We start from the raw sequence: 24,185 nt of genomic DNA, 5'->3' as shown, positions 1-24,185 counted from the left end.
TAACCTGTGGTGGCACAGTGGCTAAAGCATCAACCTAGAAGGCTGAGGTCACAAGTTCAAAACCCTGGGCTTGCCAGGTCAGGGCACATACAGGAAACAACTAGGCGTTGATGCTTCCTTCTCTCTCTCTCCCCCCTCTGTCTAAATAAAAATCAATAAATACAATCTAAAAAAAGAGAGAAGACTTGCTGCCTAAACTTAAAAAAAAATTTAATTTAATTTTTCAAGAACAGAGAGAGTCAGAGAGAGGGGTAGATAGGGACAAACAGACAGGAATGGAGAGAAATGAGAAGCATCAATCATTAGTTTCTTGTTGCAACACCTTAGTTGTTCATTGATTACTTTCTCATATGTGCCTTGACTGGGGGGCTATAGCAGACTGAGTAACCCCTTGCCGGAGCCAGCAACCCTGGGACCAAGCTGGCGAGCTTTTTGCTCAAGCCAGATGAGCCCGCGCTGAAGCTGGAGACCTCGGGGTCTTGAACTTGGGTCCTTCCGCATCCCAGTCCGATGCTCCATCCACTGCACCACCGCCTGGTCAGGCGTTACCTAAACTTTTAAACAGAAATCTGTGTTTATGTAAGATTCAAGTAAGAATATAGTTGCAAGCAGGTAGAAATTTATGCATAGAGAATTTAGATGACTTTTCCAAGATGATACAGCTAGAGGCTTATTTATTCTTGTTCTAATAGTCTTTCCTTTGCTTCATACAGACTCTTCAAATGTTTGCCTCCCCCTGCCCTTCCTATATATATTGCATTTTATTGCAGTGATGAAAGATAACATAGTTGTTTTCTCTTTTTAAAATTTTCATTCTAGAATATAAAGCTCTTTTAAATTAAAAGTATAGTTGACATACACAATATTATATTAGTTTCAGGTGTACAGCATAATTATTTGACATTTATATACCTTACAAAATGATCACCACAGAATTCTATTAACCATCTGTCATTGAATAAAGTTGTTGTGATAATTGGCTCTATTCTCTATGCTGTACTTAACATCCTTCTGAGTTATAAGTTCGTGCCTCTTAATCCCCTTCAATATTTTGCCTATCCTCCACTGCCCAACCCTCTAGAAACTCAGTTCTCTGTTTCAGTGAATCTGTTTATTTTAATTTTTTAGATTCCACATGTAAGTTAAATGATACAATATTTGACTTTCTCTGATTTATTTCACTTAATATAATACCTTTTAGATTCATTCTTTTTGTCACAAATGGCAAGAATTTATTCTTTTTCATGGCCGAGGAATACTCTTCCTACAGTGTGTGTGTGTGTGTGTGTGTGTGTGTGTGTGTCTGTCTGTCTCTCTCTCTCTCTCACTTGATCCAATCATCTATCAGTGGACACCTCGTTTGCTTCCATTTCATGGCTATTGTAAATAATGCTGCAGTGAGACACATGCACCCCCATGTTTATCACAACACTATTCACGGTGGCCAAGACATGGAAACAACCAAAGTGTCCCTTGATAGAGGTTTGGGTAAAGAAGATATGGTACATATATACAATTCAATACTATTCAGCCATAAGAAATGATGATATATTGCCATTTATGACAACATGGATGGACCTTGACAACATACTGAGTGAAATAAGTAAATCAAAAAGCTAAGAGAGTGGCCTGACCTGTGGTGGCGCAGTGGATAAAGCGTCGACCTGGAATGCTGAGGTTGCTGGTTCAAAACCCTGGGCCTACCCGATCAAGGCACATATGGGAGTTGATGCTTCCTGCTCCCCCCCCCTTTTCTTTCTTTTTTTTTTCTCTCTCTCTCTCTCCTCTCTAAAATGAATAAATAAAATTTTTTAAAAAAGCTAAGAGAGCGTTCCAGCTTTCATGGTGGGCGGTAGCGGAGCAATCAATATATAAATAAAAAGATAGATTTAACTATAAAAAAAAAAAAAAAAAGCTAAGAGCTATATGATTTCACACATCTGTGGGATATAAACAGACTCGTGGACATAGATAAAAGTGAAGTGGGTGGTTAGTAGTGGGGAGGACACAGGAGGGGAGTCGAGGGACAAATATATACTCTACACAGGCGGGGTATAAAGCTGAAAGTCATGGACACAGACAAAAGTGAAGTGGTTACTAGGGGGAGGGGAGTCAAGAGGGGCAAATATATGGTGACTGAAAATCATCTGACTTTAGGAGATGGTCACACAATATGATCAATAGTTCAAATGCTATAGAGATGTTTACCGGAAACCTATGTATATTTATGGATCAGTGTTACCCCATTAAATTTAATTTAAAAAAAAATGCAGTGAACATAGGGGTACATATATCTTGAATAACTTTTTCCATTCCTTTCAGTCTGTGTGTCTTTCAATCTGAAGAAAGTCTCCTGTCGGCAGAATATGTAAAGGTCTTGTTTTTTATCCATACAGCCCCCCTTTGTCTTTTGAATGGAGCACTTAGTCCATTTACATTTAAACTAATTATTGATAGATCTGTACTTATTGCCATATTATTGTTTTTATTCTAGCTTTCTTTTTATTTTTATTTTTTTATTTATTCATTTTAGAAAGGAGGGGGGGGGAGAGAGAGGAGAGAGAGAGAAGTGGGGGAGGAGCAGGAAGCATCAACTCCCATATGTGCCATGACCAGGCAAGCCCAGGGTTTTGAACCGGCGACCTCAGCATTTCCAGGTCAACGCTTTATCCACTGCGCCACCACAGGTCAGGCTTTATTCTAGCTTTCAAGTGGGTGGTCTACTACCTTTACTAGTGAGATTTTTTTCTTAAATGTATTTTTTTATATCTAGTTTTGGCCTTTTCCACTTGAAATTTTTCCATTAACATTTCTTTTAATGCTGGCTTAGTGGTGATGAACTTAATTTAGCTTTAGCTTGTCTGGGAAACTATCTCTTCTTCAATTCTAAATGATCACCTTGTCAGGTAGAGTATTCTTGGTTGTAGGTTTTTCCCTTTCATGTCAAACTCCTGGCCTGCAGAGTTTCTGTTGAAAATTAGCTTTTAGTCTTATAGGCACTCTCTTGTATGTAACTAGTTGTTTGTTTCTTACTGCTTTTAAGATTCTCTAACTTTTAACATTTTAGTTATGATGTGTCTTGGTGTGGGCCTCTTTTAATTCATTTTGGGGGGGACTCTGTGCTTCCTAGATTTGGATGTTTGTTTCCTTTGCCAGGCTAGGGAAGTTTCCAGCCATTATTTCTTCAAATAAGTTTTCTGTCCCTTTGTCTCTCTTCTCTTTTGGATGTGAATATTAGTATGCTTGATGTTGTCCCAGAGGTCTGTTAACAATACCCTCATTCTTTTTAATTCTTTTTTCTTTTTGATTTTCTAATTTCCTCTAGAGAGAGAGAGAGAGAGAGAGAGAGAGAGTGTGTGTGTGTGTGTGTGTGTGTATTTTAAGATTTTATTCATTTTAGAGAGGGGAGAGAGGAAGGGGGGGAAGAGAGAGAGAAAGGAAGAGAGAGAGAGAGAGAGAGAAAGGAAGGAAGGGAGAGAGAGAAAGGAAGGAAGGGAGGAAGGGGCAGGGAGCATCAATCCTGTATGTGCTCTGACCAGGCAAACCCAGGGTTTTGAATTGGCGACCTCAGCGTTCCGGGTCGACGCTTGATCCACTGTGCCACTGCAGGCCAGGCTCCTCCAGTATATTTTTTTATTTCAGTTGTTATATTCCTCGGTTCTGATAGGTTTGTTTTTTTTAACAACTTTTATCGCTGTTGAAGTTCTCACTGAATTTATCTACTTGTCTGCAGAATTTGATGCGCATCTCTATAAGTATTACTATGAACCCTTTATCTAATAGCCAGCTTACTATTTCATTTAGTTCTGTTTCTGGGCTGTTGTCTTGTTTTTCTCTTTGCAACATATTCTTTTATCTCCTCATTTTGCCTCTTTGTTTCTATGTACTAGGTAGATCAGTTACATCTCCTGGTCTTGAAAAGGGGGCCTAATTTAGGTGTCCTGTGGGGCCTAGTGGTAGAAGTCCACCTTGTCAGTAGAGCCAGGTGCTCCAGAAGTGTTCGCTGGGTGGACTTGTGTGGCCTCCTATTACAGGTGAGCCCTAACCGTCCTAGACATGGCAGGTGAGGCTGGTCCTGAGTCTGGCTGGCTTTGAGGCCTGGCCACAGCTGTTGCAGGAGCACTGGTGTACAGGGCAGGCCTTTGGTATAGCTGGCTGCACAATAGAGCCTCAGCTGTTGCAGACGCTGCTGTGTGCAGGTGCCAACTGAGGCTTCCACTGGGTGTGGCTGAGCATGAGCCACTTTGGAGGGGTGCCAGCCAGGGTTGGTCCTCAGGGAAACACCAGGGTGGGGTGAACAGTATTAGCAAGGTTAAAGAAGAGTGTCAGAAATGGCGCCTGCCAGCATCAGACCAGCCAGGGGTAAGGAGAGTAAAGAAAGGGGAGAAAATGGCACCCACCAGCACTTCTGACCCTGAGAAAGTTCCAGCCAATCCCTGTCCCTCTAGCACATGCCCTGAAATTAGTCTGTGTATCACCTTCATGTATGGCCTGTGTGCTTTTCAAACTGTCACCTCTGCACTGGAACTTGGAAAGAGTGCAGCCTTGGTTTCTTACAGTCCTTTGGCTCTCCCAGGTATAAACCCCACTGGTTTTCAAAGCCAGATGTTATGGGGTCACTTTTTCCTGGTTCATTTCCCCAGCCTGGGGCTTAGACCCCTTACTCTTTAGGGGGGAACCCTCCACAACTGTGATACCCCCCACCCACTTGTGGGTCACAACACAGGGAGTGATCTGTAGGTCCTGACTAGATTGACTCCCTGCCCTTTCTGCCTATCTCATTGTAGCTCTTTCTTTAGATCTGTAGGTGTAGAAAAGACTGTTCTGTTAGTCTTCAAGTCATTCTCAGAGATAGCTGTTCTACGTGTCATTGTAGTTTTGGAGTCAGTAAGAGGAGGTGAGCTCAGGATCTTCCTACTCCACAATCTTAAACCCAAAGCCAAGAGCCTTTCCCTTGAATGCTAACTTAGCTTGTCCATGAAATGTCATTCCTTGTGGTTGGTGCACTGTCCCTACAACAAATATGTCTCTGGATCTCTATCTGTCTCTTAAAATAGGTTAGGTCAAGCTAACTAGGCAGAAAAATTCATGGAAAATTTTGATCTGGCTTGCTGCAAAGTGCTTCTATAGTACTGCGTTACTAGTGGCAGTATGCCATAAGCCAGTTTTAACCAGAGGAGAGTTATCCTAGATTTTTTTTTGTGTGTGTACTTTTCTGAAGTTGGAAACTGGGAGGCAGTCAGACAGACTCCCACATATGCCTGACCGGGATCCACCCGGCACGCCCACCAGGGGGCGATGCTCCGCCCATCTGGGGCGTTGCTCTTATAACCAGAGCCATTCTAGCGCCTGAGGCAGAGGCCACAGAGCCATCCTCAGCGCCTGGGCCAACTTTGCTCCAGTGGAGCCTTGTCTGCAGGAGGGGAAGAGAGAGACAGAGAGGAAGGAGAGGGGGTGGGGTGGAGAAGCAGATGGGCACTTCTCCTGTATGCCTTGGCCGGGAATTGAACCTGGGACTCCTGCACGCCAGGCTCTACCACTGAGCCAACTGGCCAGGGCCTATCCTAGATTTTTTAAGAGGGAAAATGATAGTAGATTTTTGACTAAAGTATAAAGACATGACTACAAAATAATGGAATTGAAGGCTTTGAGAAAAGATTTGAAGGATGTAGCCTGACCAGGCGATGGTGCAGTGGATAGAGCGTCGGACTGGGATGCCAAGGAACCAGGTTCAAGACCCCGAGGTCGCCAGCTTGAGCGCGGGCTCATCTGGTTGGAGCAGGGGCTCACCAGCTTGGACCTAAGGTCGCCGCCTCCAGCAAGGGGTTACTCGGTCTGCTGTAGGCCTGCAGTCAAGGCACATATGAGAAAGCAGTCAATGAAAACTAAGGTGTCTCAATGCGCAACGCAAAACTAATGATCGATGCTTCTCATCTCTCCATTCCTGTCTGTCTGTCCCTGTCTATCCCTCTCTCTGACTCTCTCTGTCCTTGTTAAAAAAAAAAAATGATTTGAAGGATGTAGATAGGAATCCCATATCTTTATAGTAAAAGAAAATGAATAGGAAAGATTGTGTTTTTGTGTTGTCATACAATAAAATTGGTGGATTTCTTTTTTATTTTTTGCAAGAGAGAGGGTTGGGGAGAGAAAGGAATGGAGAGAGATGAGAAGCATCAATTCATTAGTTGCACTACTTTTGTTGTTCATTGATTGCTTCTCATATGTGCCTTGAGGGTGTGGGGGATGCCTCAAGTTGAGCCAGCTACAGTGAGATCATTTTGATGATCCTGATGAGCCTGCGCTCAAGTCTTCAACCTCGGGGTTTCGGACCTGGAACCTCAGCATCCCAGCTCCCACACTCTACCCACTGCACCACCACTGGTCAGGCTAGAATGTATAATTTTTTAATTATTGCCATCATTCACATTCATTCTCTTCTGACCCTTGTGTTTTATATGGTAGCAATTACTGTTTTTACTTAACTTAGGTTAGTATGTAGTAGTTCTAGTATTAAGTATTGTGATTATAAATACAATGAATATCTTTAAATTTTTAAGTTACTTTTTTTCCCTCAGGAGTATATTTTTTAATTGAATTCAGATTCTACAGTGTTTCTATTCTGTATCTTCTGTTTTTTTAAATGCTTCTAAACTAGTCAGAAAAACTACATTTCTGTTCATAGTATTTAATATTTGGATTAAGTGGAGATGCTGGTTTTGTACATAAGTTGAAATTTTTATTAGAACCGATATGAATATACAGACATTTCTTTGATATAGATGAAAATATTTTAAAAACATTTCTGCCTCAAAAACTTGCTTTCTTATTAATTTAAGACAAATGGTATACCTCACCTGCAAAAAAATAAATAGGAAACAATTCAACCTGGCCTATGCCACCCAGGCATTTGGGACTTGATTTCCTTCAGTTCATTATAAGCAGAATCATTGCACAGTAAAAGTGAAAGGAAAGGAAATTTCTGTTGTTCTCACACTTGTTTGGAAGGGAGGTTATAGAGCAGTGATGTCCTACTCTAGTTTCACATAATAATCACAGTAAACTCACACACATTCCTGTGCCCCTCCCCCCACCTCAAATTAATGAATTGGAACAGAGCTATAGGGTTCATGGGTGACTGGTGTGCAGCCATGTTTAAAGACAGTAGGATAAAATGGGAGTATTGTAAGATGCTCAAATATGGTATTAACGGGGATCCTAGGCTGTCATGGGTGTGCTGGTGAATATATTCTATATTAACTGTTGTGAAGTACCACTTTTACCAAACTTACTGGATTCCAGTGTTCCAAGTGATTGTTCCAGTGATTGCCTTAAACTTATAATAGTTTTTGTAGATTACATAAGTATGGGAGGGATGCTTTAGGTAAATGATTATAGCTATATATAATTAAGTGCTTCTGTTATAATTATAGCTATATATACAAAGAGATATTTTTAAAGAATTAATTTGCTATTCATAGTAATTCATATATTCCTTTTGTTTTTAGGCTGTTGAAAATCTCTGTTCTCATAAAGTTTCCCCAGAGCTTTATAAGCAGCTCCGCCAGGTCTGTGAAGATCATGTCCAAGCACAAATTCTTCAGTTTAGAGAATATCCTTTTGTTGTCTCATGAAGTTTCTATTCATTACCTAAATATTTTGAAACTGAACAATTAGTAGGATAAAGAACTATTGAGTATCCTTAATATTAAAACAATGGTGTTTTAAATTCCCTTTTATTTATGGAACAAAAACTTAAATTTGCTTCATATGACCCAGTATACTAGATTGTCTTTAAATAGAATTTATATTACTTTGCTAATATGATTTAAGTTAAACAGTGTCCATTTATTGAGTCTGGTTAAGTTTTTATGAAAAGTTTTGAAAAATGTCTTAAAGTTTGAGCTCTACTATCCTTTATTTTATTTATTGCTTTTAGAGAAAGAAGAAGGGGGCAAGAGAGAGCAAGCGAGCTCAATTTGTTGTTCCACTTATTTATGCATTTGTTTGTTGATTCTTGTATGTGCCCTGACCAAAGATCAAACCCACAGCCTTGGCGTTCAGTCGGATGATACTCTGACCAACTGAGCTATCTGTCCAGAGACTTAGAAAAACCCATCTGTATTAGTTTTCTAATTACCACAAACTTGGCTACAAAAACCAACACCTATTTGTCAGCCCATAGTTGTGCAGGTCAAGAGTAGTGGCTTAACTCACTGGATTCTCTGCTCAGGATCTCACAGGTTGAAATCAAGGTGTCCACCAGGCCTGTGGTCAGCTGATCCTCCAGACTCATTCAGATGTTGATATAATTAACTTCCTCAGTTATACAAATGAGCTCACTTTCAGTGCCCCGAGGCCATCCTTGGTTTCTTGCCATGAGGTCCCTTCTCTTGACAACATGGTTATTTCCTTCTTCTGGGTCAACAGGAAAATCCGCCTCTCTGGTCTGCTAAGACAGAATCTTATCTGATGTAGCCCATTGTATTCACAGCCCCACTCACAGTCAGGGGGAGGAAGTTATAGGCAGGAGCATCTTAGAGTTTTGCCACTAATTTTGTCATCTGTGACCAAATGACTGCCAGGAAAATTGAGCTCCTTAGCATCTTCTAGACAATCAGGCCTTCATCTAGTTCCCCAGCCCCCTCCCATTACTATAGCCACCCACATATCTCATAGAAAGTTGGTTTATAACTGAAGACAGTCTACTTGTGACTGTACTTTTCTGGGCCTCTGTTTCTACATTTGTGAAATTAGGCAATTGGAGTGTATTTGTTTCTAAGTTTTCTTTCAACCAAAGGGATTTTTTCTCTCCCATTGAGAAACGGAAGCATTGAGAGCTCGTTGAAGCCTCCCCTGGCAGCTGTAGCGGCACTGCTGCCTGGCGCTGCGGCTTTCATTTATTTATGATGATCAAGTCCAGAGTAAGGTGTCGCAGTTTTAGGGTAATATTTGTAGTGCTCCCCATAAATGGGTCAGTGAAGTCAATTCTGGTTCTGTTATATTGACCTTTACTGTATACCTTTACTGTATTTTCTGGAAAAGCTCTTTCTTAATGATGACTACACTTTTGGTCTTTTGGAACCTGGGCAGGGTGTACCACATCTCTGAAGATACACTCAGCGCCTCAGGGCCACAGTCTAGGAATCTCAGGGGCTGGGTCCAGAAACCTGTGCTCAGGATGCTGGCATCTAAAAGGTAGCCTGACTCCTAGGCTTGCCAGAAATTATCAGCAGATTCCTAGGCCTTCTCTCTAAGACAGGAACTTGTAGGAGCTGATACGATTTTGTCCCATTCTAGATGTCCCAGCATAAAAGAATACTTTTTGATTGCCTGATCATTTTATCCTGCCAGTTAATCCTGTCCTATCTGTGGGTTACATAAATGTGTCTATTACTCATTCAACAAGTACTTACTTCCTGTGCACTCTACTAGAAAGTAGAAAAATGATCACCATATCTAATGTCTACCCTCCAAGAAGCAGCAACACTGTGATAAAGGGAATTACCATATAACCATTTCATAAAAGAAAAATAAAACATACTCTACCAAATTAAAGGTGTGTCTTATTAGTGTGAGGCATACGGAGTTCGAAATATTAAACTGTTAGAATCAAGGACAGGAACTGCAATACATGAAGCATTTGGGGCAAGCTTCCCAAAGGAAGTAACACTTGAATTGCATCTTAAAAGATGAGTAGGTTCTAATCAGCTAGAGAGTGAAGAGGCATCAGAAAGCAGAGTGAAATGAAAACTTGGAGTAGTGCCTGACCAGGAGTGGTGCAATGGGTAGAGCGTAAGACTGGGACTCGGAGGACCCAGGTTCAAAACCCCAAGGTTGCCGGCTTGAGCGCGGGGTCGCTGGCTTGAAACCCAAGGTTGCCGGTTTGAGCGCGGGGTCGCTGGCTTGAAACCCAAGATTGCTGGCTTGAGCAAGGGGTCACTCACTCTGCTGTAGTCCCTCAGTCAAAAGGGAGAAAACATGGAGCAGTATGGTGTTACTATCAACAGAGAATTGGTGAAAATTGAGGCTGTAATCGTAAGTTTTAACTTGACTTTACATATACCATTAAGAATTTGGACGTAAATCTATGAGCATCTGAGAGTCCTTACAGGTTATTAAAGCAAGAACCCAACATATTTAGGCCTGACCTGTGGTGGTGCAGTGGATAAAGTGTTGACCTGGAATGCTGAGGCTGCCAGTTCAAAACCCTGGGCTTATCTGGTCAAGGCACATGTGGAGTTGATGCTTCCTGCTTTCCTCCTCTTCCCCCCCTCTAAAATGAATAAATAAAATAAAATTAAAAAGTATATTGATTTTACCTACCTCTTTAAAGAAAAGTATCTTTTGTTTAATGAACCCATCACATTAGACTTTTGTATCCTAATGAAACCCTACACCTTGCTTAGTTGCAGCACCTGAGCCGACCAGTGGTGTCAGATTGGCTGGTGTGGGTTTAACCCTGTTCAGCCTGGCAGATTGTGTGACTGCCTGCAGAGACTTGCTAGGGTGTTGACCACAAGGCGAGTGCCTCATGTCCAGCATGGGGTGTCAGCTGCTGGGTCGTTGCTATGGTGACACCAATCTAAATGTGCTTGGGAATGATTGGGTTTTTTTTTTTTTTCAGACTGTCCATATGCAGTTCTAATACAGTGGGCTATTACAATTTTGAATAATTATAACAGTTCTTCCAGAATAATTTGTTAACCAGTGAACTATTAGGTCTTTGCTATGACTGACTACTTTTAATATATTGGCAGAGCCTCAAGAGAAAATAAGTAAGGTGTTTAGCTAGGACCACTGTGGTTGTGGTCGGTTACCCTTACTGATACACATGAGCCTGTCAGTCTGTCCACTGCTCTCTTGATCTTCCGTCCCCTTCCTAAAGTCCTGGCTGGTGTCCTGTCCTCTTCTGGCTACCCCTCCCTCTGTCTTATCTTTTACCAACTGAAGACTTAAAACAACTGGATGATTTTACATGTCACACCCTGGCTGATGTGTTTTTTCTCCTCACTGTGTGCTGAGTGCTTTATATAACCTCACAACAGCTCTGAGGAGTGTGTTCTGCTCCACAGGGAGAGACTGAGGCCCTGAGGCCCAGGGGTGTTCATCACTTGTCCAGTGGCATTGAGCTAAGAAGTAGTAGAACAGAACTAAAGCCTAGGAAACGTGTCTTTCCACATCAGCAAGCTGTTTTGTTCACCTGTACGAATATTAAATGAGCACAAGTATAAAAAATGTTTTGGAGACCATAAGTGTGTAGACATTTATGACTTCAACTTTGCAAAAAACTGCGAAGGCAGTGCTCAAAAGCACTTAGCCATGGTTTGCTCTAGGAGCCATTCAGGTTTTATCTCCCTATAAACAGCATTTTTATTGTTTCTTTATAAATGCATTCCAAGAGTCAAGCTCGGAATGACTTAGTACGTGAATGAGCCTTTTTGTCAGTTTTCATTGAGGCTAGAAGTTCAAGTTAAACCTCAGCCATTTTCCTCCAGCTGCCAGACCCAATGCTATTAATAATCGCCCTGCTTCCTCAACACTGAGACAGTGTCCCCAGGGGTTCAGGTACAGGATTAGGTCAGGACCTGCCCTTTGTGGGGTAGGGCCTTTGTTTCAGTCTCCCCGGCTCATGAAGCCTGTGCCCTGGTTGTTCATTTCAGCTGGCAGGATTCTGAAAGGAATCGGCAGTGAACTGTAACCAGAAGGAAGGGAAGCAGAACGGGGGCAATGAGTACAGGCGAGGCTGTTTACAACTAGGTTATGAAATGTGGAAAAAGAAAAACTACATTTACGGTTTTTGAACTTCTGGTCTTGTAGTATTCTAATTACTAACTGATATAGTATTCTGTGGTGAAGAGAGAGCTGAAATTAAGTTAAAGTTGCAATAAATTGCCCAACATTTCTGAAGTTTTCCTTAGCAGGTCTGCACAGACTCACTAGATAGTGTTTTATTTTTAAAGAAGATTAACACATGCTGGCAAGATCATTGCAGACAAATGGTAAGCATATTGACTGTTTTATTAGTACTGGTTTTATATGTGGTGCCCTTTCCTCAAATCTTCATCAGTATTGCTTTTTATGTCTGATCTCACTTCATCTTTGGTCTTATGCATCCTCTGGTTTAGACAGAAAGAGATTTGAGTAGCTGGCAGTATGTGCCCTCTTTTAATGCAGCTATCTTTTTTTCTATTTTTATCAAAGCATGGTCTCATCCATCTCTCCTCACCTACCTCCCCTCACCCACCGCCCCTCACTCACCTAAGGTAGGTGTGGGCCAGATCATGAGCTGAGATAGGGAAGTTTTATTTGGGGTTCTCTTTGCAGCAGATGCTGCTCTTCAGCTCCAACATAGTTGGATAACAGAGTAGAGAAAATCAGGGAAGGTGAACTCTGCTCTTGCAGAATGGGGCTGGCTGTTAACTTGGCCTTCGGGCAACATGACAGGTGATAGCTCACAGTACTCATAATTCCTGAGGGGTTCGCTAAGGTATTCCTTCATCCTACTTTATGACTGAAAATCAAGCCTGAATTCCAGAACTTGACTACATATAACTAGACTACCAAAGTCTTAGGCTTTGTAGATGTATTGCTTCTATTTTGACTTGATGTATATGAGTTTTTAGTGTGATCTGGCTGTTCATTATGTGAAAAGACAGTATCAGTAGCTTTCCTCGGGTTGAATTATTTTGTTTCCTAAATGAAGTAAGTAGGGGACAATAAATGTGTCTCTGTTCTGGGCCAGGTACCTGGTAGATGGTTGAAGTAGATAAATGTCTGTTGAGAAGGTTTTGCTTACGTGTGTAAGCTAACCTCTACATCAGAGTCTATTAAGTTCCATGATAGGAGAATTACAGGGTTACAGAGTACATGTTAGCATGGCAAAGGGAGTGGCTGATTATCCTGTGTCGTTCTTGCTCTGCTTGCACTCGAGTCCAGCACATACACCTGGCCAAGAGGCTCATTCTAATGTAACAAGAGCTAATTGCTTAAAAAGCTTAGAGTATCTCCCCAGTCGAATGACGACATTTACCACATCAGTCAGAAAATGACCAAATTTCAAAGGTATCTTTTGGGCTAAGTGTTTTTAAATCCCCAGAGCAGATTTTCTGGATAAAAAAGATGAAAATCAAACATCAAAGGGTAACAGTGAAATTTAGAGGGGGGAAAATCATGAGGATCTTGATGGAAACAACTTTTATCAAGAAATAATTACTGTTAGATTTACTGAAGCACCTAGCATAATGATAGTTAAAATGGCATAATCTTGACTATTTTGTTAGTAAAGTGCGTAAATAAAGTCAGTTCTTTTCTGATTTCCAGATCATGATCAGGAGTATTTTCCTGTTTTTGGATCGCACTTACGTACTTCAGAACTCCATGCTTCCCTCTATCTGGTGAGTGTCCCAGGCAGTAGCGCTGCATCTGTTGATATGACAAAAACCACACGTTTGACTTGTGTCTTCTGGTTAATTTGATGGCATATGTGGTCATTCGCCTGTGGTCCAGGTGAGTCCTAGCCCTGGAGCATCTCCATCACCAGTGAGGGGTCACGGGGTGGAGCTGGGGCAGGCCGGGCAAGTTCTAGCACATTTTCCAGCTTGCATTAAGTTTCCCAGTGGAGGCAGCAGGCAAGCACAGAAGTGCTGTGTGAAGCCACGTTTCTGTGACTGGGCTCTGGACTTGAGAATCTCTGGAGCCAATGATGGCATTTCTCACCTCTACTGTGAGGGAAAGGTCAGGGGTCTCAGTTATTCTCTTTGATGTCTGGAGTTTGACCTGAAATGGCTACCTTCAGTGATCTGGTGAAACTCTGAGATAGACTACAACTGCTGGTGAGGTTATGACCTGTGAGGTACTGAAACCCCATCCCTGCATTCCTCCATCCTCCTGACCATTCAAGGGCACAGGGGCCTAGTTTTATTCAGGCTACTGAGGCCTGTCATTTCAGTCTATTCATCAGAAATCATCTTTTAGGGACAGTATAAATTAGGAGCTCCTCTCCAATATTGTCCCTAGTCACTGACTTCCACAGCCTTTTCCAGTGCTCTTCACTTCTGTTCCCACCTGCCCTGTCTCCCCACTGCTGCCTCCAGTCCCTTGCTAACATGAACAGATGCCTGTCCTTAATCTCGTCCTTGATTCTTCCTTTCTTGATGTAGTGGTTCTTGCTCCCATGCAGAAGCGATGTACTGATTTATACTTTAAAACCTGAATTCTTTAAAAAGCTGCTTGCTTTTCCAACTTCCTTATCATCTTTTCACCCTAATCCCAAGCAATGTGATTTTCCCTCTTACCACATGTAAACTGCTCTTGCCTTAGAGTTGGTGATCTGGTTACCAGCTCTCACAGTCACTTTGTCTTTATATTATAACCTAGAATCTGTGAAGCTTTGGATACCCTCTCTTTATTGACATTCTCCCCTTCCTTAATACCATTTTTTCCCTTTGTTCCTTGTTCTCCTCTCTGACCTCTGACTCCTACTCATCTCATACTAGACACCTGTGCACGTCAGCAGTGAGGCAGGCACTGACAGAAAAGGTTACCTTTATTCAGAGAACGATAGGACGGTAAAACTGGTAACAGCAAGTAACATAGCTTCTACTCTGTTCTGAGTGCTTCAACAGTTACTCATTTACTTAATCCTAGAACAGCTCTAGTGGGGTGACTGTTGTCATCTCCATTTTATAGATGAAGAAATTGAGGCACAGAGTTCCAATAACTTGCTCTTCTTGGGTTGTTGGGTTACCTAGCCTGAACTGTTAATTTATAAACATAGTTTATAACGTAACCATGTCACATAAACTATAAACATTGCTTATAGCATAGAGTAAACAATATCACACTCAGTCTACTGCAACTAGCAGAAAAACTGAGCATGATAGTGCAGTACAAAAATCATGGTGAAGCTATGAAATGCACAGGGAAGCATGAGGCAGGCGAGGCAAACTTTGGTCCAAGCTCTGCAGAATGAGTAGGAGTGGTTATGCAGCTACGATGGAGACAGTAGAGAAAGGAAGTCCACTCTGGACACAGGAGAGCAGCATGCCCAGAATGTGCCGTTTGTGGGAGAATTGGAGAGATGAAGCTGATGAGATGCCCTGAAAGCTGTTGGTGGATTGTGCCTGAGGCCTTAAACAGATTGAGATTTTGAGGAAGAAGATGCTATCTAACAGACAGTTAACACTTCCTATGTACCAGATACCTGCCTGGCCTGATGTTAACTGCTTTACAGGTGTCAAACAATACGTGTGGTTTCCATTTAGTGTTAAGGAAGGACAGGCACAGAGAGGTTAAGGTCCTTACCTCAGAGTCACAGCAAGCATGTGAGTGTGGGGCCAGGATTCAAGCCCAGGTCACTGGCTTGAGCCTACATACTGCCCACTGGGCTTCACTGCTCTGTCTTTGGAATTTACAGAAGACTGACCTGCAGCTCCTCCAGGGAACAGGAAGGGGCTGTTGTGGGGCACAGTGTTGGAGGAGAAAGTTCTCCAGCACAGATGGGGCTTTTCAGAGCCCGTGCTCACCAGTGTACATGGTACTTGCTGCTGCAACCATTTACTATTATTACTGCTCACCATCAGTCCCACTACTGCTGCCGCCAGCACCACCACTGCCCCGGAGCTGCCCATTCAGGAGACCTGGCTAGGCCCAGGGATCTGAATTTTGGCCCCCTCATTATTTGGCACTTACGGGACCTGGGGAGGTGTTTTGGCAAACCAGTCTCTTATCACATGGTTTTTGTGGATATTAGCTGACAGCTGAATTTCCTCCTAAATTCCTCTGGCAATGAAGGTGGGTTCTTAAAGTCACATTTTAATAAGTTCTCTGATTGAAAGGGCCAAATAAAGGAAAGAACCAGGTGCTAGGGAGGAACAGTTGTGTGACAGCACTGTAGAGGGACCAGAGATAGAAAAGGGAAGGACCCAGGGGGCTGGTGAGGGCACCGAGCATCTCTGATGATGCCCCCAGGAAGAGTGATTTGAGTTGTAGGCTAAAGATAGCAGGTTTGCAAGATTCATACACTTTACAGTGACACTCCTGACCTAGTAAGTAATACCTCAACACTTCTCCTGTAACAATTGCCGGACCCATTCCAGGAAAACATAACAGCCTTGAAAAGAAAGGAAATACAGGGCACAGTAGACTGGCCAAAAATGAATAGGCACCTGGATTTAGACGAATTAGGAAATGAGCAGACTTGGGATGCTATTCATAATGCACCTAGAGCTTTTCCCTAAAGCTTCTAAAAAGTGAAACTAAAATAGAGTTTTGTTTTTTACTGTTTGTACAGGGATATGGGATTAGAACTATTTAGAAATCATATTATTAGTGATAAAATGGTTCAGAGTAAAACTATTGATGGAATTCTGCTATTGATTGAACAAGAAAGAAATGGTGAAGCTGTTGACCGAAGCTTATTGCGAAGTCTGCTAAGTATGCTCTCTGATCTTCAGGTAAATATCTCATTGTTCTAAATGTACCAGTAACTTTTATTATAAGAAAAAAAGATTGAGTCTCTGCCTGGCTCCTTACACCAAAATAAATGGATGTATCAAAGAGTTAAGTGCAAAAAGTGAAATCATAGAAGTATTTGTTGAAAATATGGCAGTTTTTTATTTTTAACCCCCAGAAGAGGAATGACTCTTAGGCTAACGCCACACCAGGCGGCACAGAACGAAAGAGCCCTAACAGCGTGGACCCAGTGCTCCCTCGAAGAAGGACGAGGGCATGGCGGCACTGTCAGAGGAGAGCAGCAAGGTGGGCTGGGCTGCCCCAGTCAGCTGAGCAGAGGTCAGCCAGCGAGGAATCGCTGACCCCGGTCAGCTAAGCCTCTGGGGTCAGCTACCCAGGAGTCAGCTGAGCACGCCTGCGAGGCCTCAGCAAAGGACTGGCAGGGCCAGGCAGGTTATTGGTGCAGATCACTGCTGCTTTGTTCCCTCGAAATTTGGGGTATATCAACACTTCAAAAGGTAGTTTTCCTTACTATAATTATTCAGCAACTCTGCTCATTTCTTAGGTATATAAAGATTCCTTTGAACTGAAATTTTTGGAAGAAACGAATTGTTTATATGCTGCAGAAGGCCAAAGGTTAATGCAAGAAAGAGAGGTGAGACATGTTTCTGAGTTGCTTATTTCATTTTTATATATGTACATTTAAGTGTAAGTTCTAAATGTTTGTCTTTTTCACACATGCATACATTTGTTGAAAGTCTTTTGAAAGCTACAGTCTGACTGAAATCCCCAGGAAGGAGCTCCATTCTTTTTTTTTTTTTTTAATTTTTATTTTATTTATTCATTTTAGAGAGGAGAGGGAGAGGGAGAGAGACAGACAGAAAGAGGAGAGAGAGACAGAGGGGAGGAGCTGGAAGCATCAACTCCCATATGTGCCTTGACCAGGCAAGCCCAGGGTTTTGAACCGGCGACCTCAGCATTTCCAGGTCGACGCTTTATCCACTGTGTCACCACAGGTCAGGCAGGAGCTCCATTCTTATAGTAGGATTTAATTTCTTCCCCTCAGAAACGTTTTTGCCCTCCCCCCAATAAAAAAAAAAACAAGTAAGATAGCTTCTGAAGGAAGGGTATGCATAGGAACACAAGTTGAAACAAGAGGCACCAATAAATTTTTTTTTTTTTTTAAGAGAGAGACAAGAAGGTGTGTGAGAGAGGGAGGGGAGAGATGAGAAGCATCAACTCATAATTACTTCACTTTAGTTGTTCATTGATTGCTTCACATACATGCTTTGACCGGGGAGCTCAAGCCAAACCAGTGGCCTCGGAGTTTTAAACCAGAGACCTCAGCATCCCGGGTCGATACTCTATCCGTTATGCCACCACCTGACAGTCAGGTAGCAAGAGGTAAATCCTAAATATGAAAGATGAATCCAACACATGGAAAATTTTTATCTATGTGATGCACTGAAAAAATTACCCAAAAAGCTATGTGGAAGACATAGTGATGTGAACCCAAAAAACCTGACAACCAGTTTTACAGGTATCAGAGCCCAGTCCTGGAGGAAGCCCCTGTGGACCAGCACCCAAATGTTAGTTGTTACTGTGTAGGGTGAATGCAACCATTGGTTCCTTCATCCTACTTCTGAAGGAGTTTCATGTCAGATACCAGGCCTGGCTACTGCCACTAGATCAAAACCTCAAAGACCTGTGTTGTGGGGTCCTTTCTGTGCTGTCAGGTGACAGCAGGGACACCCTTTGCCCCTGGAAACATGAGGTGAACAGCCGGTCTGTTGATTAGTTTTTGCTGACCCCTTTGCATGTGGGCCAGGGAGTGCCAGTAGGCTCTGTAACCTCTGACTCAGGTGCCGCTGTTTACCTGTCCAAGGGGCCTCAGTGGTGGAGGGTCCTGTGGCATCAATCCCAGGACTTCACTGTGAACAGGGCACAAGAGTGCAGTGTTGCCCTGGCCCCGCATCTAGAGGTTAATCTCCAGTATTAAGTTTAAAGAAACTCTCTGTATCCCACCTCACTCTACATATACTTCCCACTTGACCACTGCCACTGCCCCCATTAATCTGTAAATATTTGGCTTGAACATATATTCTGCTCTTATAAAAGGATTTATAAGGAAAACAATATTTTAGCTTCTTGGGTAAAGTCAGGAATCTTTTTGTTACTGATGTGTTTAATTGTTTTGTTTGGAAGGTTCCAGAATATCTTAACCATGTAAGTAAACGTTTAGAAGAAGAAGGAGACCGAGTAATCACGTACTTAGACCACAGCACACAGTAAGTACTTTTCATTTATTTAGTTTTTGTAATTCGATCATAGGTAAAACATTTTCTTGGCTCATTTTTAAAATAAATGTTATCTTCGTAGACTCATACAATACTATCAGAGAGTATTTTTCTTCTTAGCATATTTTACTTATATTATTTGTGATTACTCAGCACTTGTAAGGTAAACTAAGTGCTTTATCATGAGTTATCTAAAAAGTAATTTAGGCTGAGATACTTGGCATCTTTGGGTTTTGAGACAAAGGATTCTATTTATGTTAATTGGATAAATTGAATATTAGGTAATTTTGATTGTAACCTTTTTGTTAGACATCTAATATAACTATAATTTTTATTTATGGCACTTAATCACAGTATTTTCTGTGTTCATCTAATATTTCTCTATACCTGAGGTTGGATGAGTAGCTGGGTGGCTAAGGAAAGGTAAAAATTTTGTGAATGTCTGTGTCAGCAATATTTATTCAAGTGAGGACAGATAAGAAATCTATTTCTATAGATGAGAGATACAAAAGAAGTGGGAGCTAGATAAGAAATAGAAGTTGATGTTTTGAGAGTGAAGTGGCCCTGGCCAGATGGCTTGGTTGGTTAGAGCATCATCCCAGAGGACAGAAGTTGCCAATTCGATCCCCAGTCAGAGCACACACAGGAATAAATCAATGTGTTTGCCTCTCTTTCTCTCTCCCCCTTCCTCTCTCTAAAATCCATAGAACATTTAAAAAAATAAAAAGAGAGTAAAGTGATAAAATGTGCAGAATTAATTGACTCATTGGTGGGGAAGGAGGTAGGCAGGATGAAAGAAAGGGGCAGGATTATGACAGTTTGAGAATACAGATAATAAGAGGCGTCATGAGAGAAAAGATGAAGTTGCTCTTAGACACATTGAATTTGGGATGCCTCTAGGAAATCCCAGATCTGCAGAGAAGTCAGGACAGGGTTGCTCAGGGGGTGTTTACCTTCAACTTGGAGTAGGAGGGACCCAGGAGCTAGAAGCAGGCCAGGTTGGGAAAGCCAAGAAGGAAAGTATGAGTAGTTCCAGATCTTGCCAGTAGGTCAAATTGAGGAAGGATAAAAGTCGTTATTGAGTATCTTGTTACATTTTTTCTATTAATTACCATATACCATTATTTCATTTATATATATGAGGTTCAGGAATGCCCGAGCTAGACAGTGTACTGATTTGAGATAGATATATATATCATGAAGAAAAGGGAATTGCAAACAGTCCATTGGAAGTGGGTCCAGGTACTTGGGGGCTGCTGGAACAGTTTCTTTCTTTACTCTCATACATGCTTTTATACTCTTGTGTATATGCTACATTTTAAACCCCTCCCCCAAACATTTAAAATACATTACTTCGAAGTATATGTAGATTATTTTAGCAAAGGAATCACAGGTAAAGGTGGTTTGCATCTGCACTCAGGTATGGATGCATGGGAGGATTGTGAGGAGCTTTGGCTGAGGTGGCTTCTACAGTATTGGGTGCTTCAAAATTCACAGAATAGTTAATAATTTTCAAAGAACAACGAGGGTGATCGAGGAGAAACAGCCCGCACCTGTCTTAGGGCTGGGCTCTGAGCCCCCTTTTCAGACTCCAAGCCCACGTGTCCCACCTGCCTTCTGTCAGAGCACAGCAAGAGACCACACAGATGGAAGGTGGCTTGAGAGCTGCAGTGTCACTGCCTGGGCTCCTCCCCCCTTACTCTGAGCCACAAGAAACCTCCTGCTGAAGAACTCGGCCAGGGCACTGCTGGCTCTGCCCCAGGGGACGGCTTCTGTGTTCCCCTAGGACCTTTGCCTCTCAGCGTCGGTCTGCTGAAAGGAACCCCTGTCTCCTGCTGGTTGAAATCACTAGATGCTGTGCCAGGAATTCTCGTAATGCAAATCAGTGAAGTGTCACTGTAGTTTATAAAATTGGTCTTTAGGAACTCAGATACTACAGTTAATTCTCCACGACTTCTGAGCTCTGCTCACCTCTGAGTATTTATCATCTGCCCCTTAGCTCACAACCTGTCACAGCATCTAAGTTTTTCACCCTGCAGAACTGAAGTCTAGGCCTAAACTGTCAAGAAACAGTGATTCTGTGAGCACATGAGGTGTTCAGTGTTGTTGGTCATCCTGGAAATGCAAATCAAAACCTCAATGTAGTGTCACTTAGCACCCACCAGGATAGTTATAATGAAAAGGCAAATAGTCAAAAGCATTGGTGAGGACATGGAGAAATTAAAATCCTTGTGCATTGTAGGTGGGAATGTAAAATGGGACAGCCGCTATGGAAAAGAATTTGGTATTTCCTCAAAAAGTTAAACAGAATTACTATATGTTTCTCCAATGTATCAGTTGTACTCCTAAATATATAGAGAACTGAAAACATATCCAAACAAAACCTGTACACAAATGTCCATAGCAGCATTATTCATAATAGACAGTAGAAACAACCCATTGTCAGTTGACGAATGAACAGATATACAATGGAATATTATTCAGCAATTTTTAAAAAATGGAATACTGACACATGCTACAACATGATGAACCTGAAAAACACTATGTGAGAGAAGCCAGATACAGTCACGTTGTAAGATCTCATTTATAGGAAAGGTTCTAAAAAATAGGGAAATCTGTAGAAATTACTGTATCCCTCTGACTACTGGCAGGGAGAGTAGGTAGAAGGAATGGAAGTGCTGATTGATGGGTATGATGTTTCTTTTAGGATGATGAAAATGTTCTAAAATTAGATCATGGTGATAGTTATATATTTTTTTCGGTAAATATACTAAAAACTGTTGAATTATACACTTTAAATGGGTGAATTTTATTTTATGTCAGTAAAGCTGTTAGGATGAAAAGCAGCAGCAGTGACTAGCCCTTTTTGCTGTCTCTCTGTGACATTCCCTCTCTGCCCTCCACCTCCCCTCACCTGGGTCACTCTTCATTTTCCTGGAGGCAGACTAGAAAAGGTGCTGAGGACTCCCGGAACTCAAATCTCAGCTTCACCATTCACTAGCCGTATGACCTGGGAAGGTCACACCGTACCTGAACTCTGTTTTCTATTCTGTGAGATGGAGAACACAGTGTCTGCTGTGTCTTTCTCTAGGATTGCTATGAGGCTTAATTAAGATAATACATTGGGGGGGGAAGATTATTAATATGTTAAAAAGTTCCTTATAAAATGAAGGCTTGGAAAGATGGCCAAAATTAATAATGCCCAGAATAAAGCAGATACTCTGATCTTTAAAACAAGAAAGAACTGTGGATAGCGAACCCAGGAAGAATAATTGTTTGTCACCCTATGACTATGGCAGTCACACTTGCTGAATTTACGGATTTTCATATATTTTGGTCTGTGTGACATACAACTTGGTCTTCATGAAGGCAATTTCATAAGTTGGGTTTTGATAAGTGACAATGGTAGAAAGCAGACAAGTGAGGACAGAGATACATAGCTGTAGAAGTAGAAGACAGGGTTTTATGGGCTCTGGAGAAGCGATCGGGTTGGAAGAAGAGGGCAGAAATGTGGCAGCAATTGAAAAAGTAATGTGCATAATGGAGGGCAAAACTTAAATTCAGGCAATGACTACAGCACAAGTGCCAAATGCCTGTCAAACATGGGAGCCCACTTTTATCGTAAGGTGCAGCATGCTTGCCTGTCTGCTACTGTTCCCTTTTCCCTGCATCCATTGGTCTATTTATGTTATTCAGTAAACTGTTTTGAGAACCACTTCAGAATCTGTATTAACAGCAGTAACTGTCCATGTGTGAGGGAAATGCTTGTTCTGTAATGTAACCCTTTGGTTTCTGATTGGCTCCATAGATTATACAAACAGTAAACTCCCTATCTTTTTCAGTTAACCAAAGTCTCTCTCCTTAAACCTTATTTATGACACATTTGTTTTTGCCTTTTATAGGAAACCACTGATTGCTTGTGTGGAGAAACAGCTACTAGGAGAACATTTAACAGCAATTCTTCAGAAAGGTATATTTTCCTAACTCTTGTGTCAATTAAAGAGAGTGGTATCCTAAACTCATTAAGAAAGTAAGTGAAACATTGTAAATAACAATGTAAGGGTATTTGTTATAAGATACAATCTCTAAAAATCATTAAGAATAATGGACATATTAGTCCTCAAGAAAATTACTCTAGTTAAGAAAAATATTGAAAGGCATGTGGTAGAACTACAGCTTATGCTGAAGTCAAATTAAATACTATCCAGGCTGAAAGGTTCCAAGAGACCCTCTACAACAAGTAGCTTGCAGCTGGGTACTTACACAGTACTTACTGTCTTTCATTGTGTCATTGTTCTTGTACACTGACATAGGTGATTCTCAGCATGCTTCTGCAGTTGTAGATGTGCATCGTGGGACAGGCTATTAGATTTTCAAGGGCTTCCTCCCCGTGTCCTTCAAACATCTAAGTGTCACATGAACTGCCAAATATGGGGTCTGCTTAAGCCACAGTATACTGTTTTCTACCCCGATCATCCTGGAAAAACAAGCAGACAGAAAATAGAACACTTTTTATTGCTAATTTTATATTCCCCTTGTGATCCTAGAGCTCTGCTAAAGAGTAATTCAACTGTTGGTGTTTTGCAGCAACAGTGAGACTATTTATAACACTGTAGTACTTAATGTTACTTTTTATAACTCAAGTATTTACTGTTAACATTTGAAAGCCATTTTGGAACTACAGAATCTGTTTCAAGGTGTTGAAAACCTTAAAACTTTAGGAAGGCCCAAATAGCACCCAAATACATTCTTGTTTGGATTCTACTTCTCCAGATAGTCAAAATAGAACTTCCAAGTGAAACCACAATAATGCTGAAATGGGAGAGAATTGCACTATTGAGCATCTACTGTACTTCATGTAAATATCTTCTAGTTCTCAAACAACCGGATTAAATCATTACCCTCATCTTACAAGTAAGAAAACTGAGGCTACCAATAGGCTTGACATTGGTGCCTTAAGTCACAGCTTCTAAGTTGAGAGCCAGCATGCAAGTCTGAATGTCTTTCTACTTATACCACACTAAAACCTATATGGCTGGCATACAACTATTTTTATTATTATTATTTTAGCGAGAGAGAGCAAGGGACAGACAGGAAGGAAGAGAGATGAGAAGCATCAGTTCTTTGTTGTGGCACCTTAGTTTTTCATTGATTGCTTTCTCATATGTCCCTTGATCAAGGGGCTACTGCAGAACCAGTAACCCCTTGCTCAAGCCAGCGACCTTAGGCTCAAGCCAATATGACCATGGGCTTCAAGCCAGAAACATTTGGGCTCAAGCCAGCAACCGTGGGGTCATGTCTATGATCTCATGCTCAAGCTGGCGACCCCGTACTCAAGCTGATGAGTACGTGCTCAAGCCAGCGACCTTGGGGTTTCAAACCTGGATCCTCAGCATCCCTGGTCAACAGGAAAGAAAAATTAATTCTTTGTTAAGT

General features: G+C 41.7%; 1 protein-coding gene and 1 long non-coding RNA gene across 3 annotated transcripts in view; one reads left to right on the top strand and one right to left on the bottom strand.

Moving 5' to 3' along the window:
• CUL4A (cullin 4A) overlaps window positions 1-24,185 on the top strand; it is a 66,775-nt gene that overhangs the window by 10,814 nt on the left and 31,776 nt on the right. For both annotated transcript variants that reach the window (XM_066236828.1, XM_066236829.1), the window contains exons 3-9: window positions 7,506-7,610; window positions 11,931-11,999; window positions 13,321-13,394; window positions 16,292-16,454; window positions 17,018-17,107; window positions 18,658-18,740; window positions 22,652-22,719. In XM_066236828.1, the coding sequence (XP_066092925.1) occupies window positions 7,506-7,610; window positions 11,931-11,999; window positions 13,321-13,394; window positions 16,292-16,454; window positions 17,018-17,107; window positions 18,658-18,740; window positions 22,652-22,719 (652 nt within the window). The remainder of the gene's footprint in view (window positions 1-7,505; window positions 7,611-11,930; window positions 12,000-13,320; window positions 13,395-16,291; window positions 16,455-17,017; window positions 17,108-18,657; window positions 18,741-22,651; window positions 22,720-24,185) is intronic.
• LOC136308926 (uncharacterized) overlaps window positions 13,366-24,185 on the bottom strand; it is a 57,426-nt gene continuing 46,606 nt past the window's right edge. The window contains exons 2-3 of the long non-coding RNA XR_010726194.1: window positions 23,013-23,226; window positions 13,366-13,422 (exon numbers count right to left, since the gene is read on the bottom strand). This is a non-coding gene — a long non-coding RNA (uncharacterized lncRNA). The remainder of the gene's footprint in view (window positions 13,423-23,012; window positions 23,227-24,185) is intronic.

Source organism: Saccopteryx bilineata, chromosome 6 (genome assembly GCF_036850765.1).
Source record: "Saccopteryx bilineata isolate mSacBil1 chromosome 6, mSacBil1_pri_phased_curated, whole genome shotgun sequence".
Classification (NCBI taxonomy): Eukaryota; Metazoa; Chordata; class Mammalia; order Chiroptera; family Emballonuridae; genus Saccopteryx; species Saccopteryx bilineata.
The sequence above is the reverse complement of the archived record's forward strand: the minus strand, read 5'-3'. Positions and strand labels throughout refer to the sequence as shown.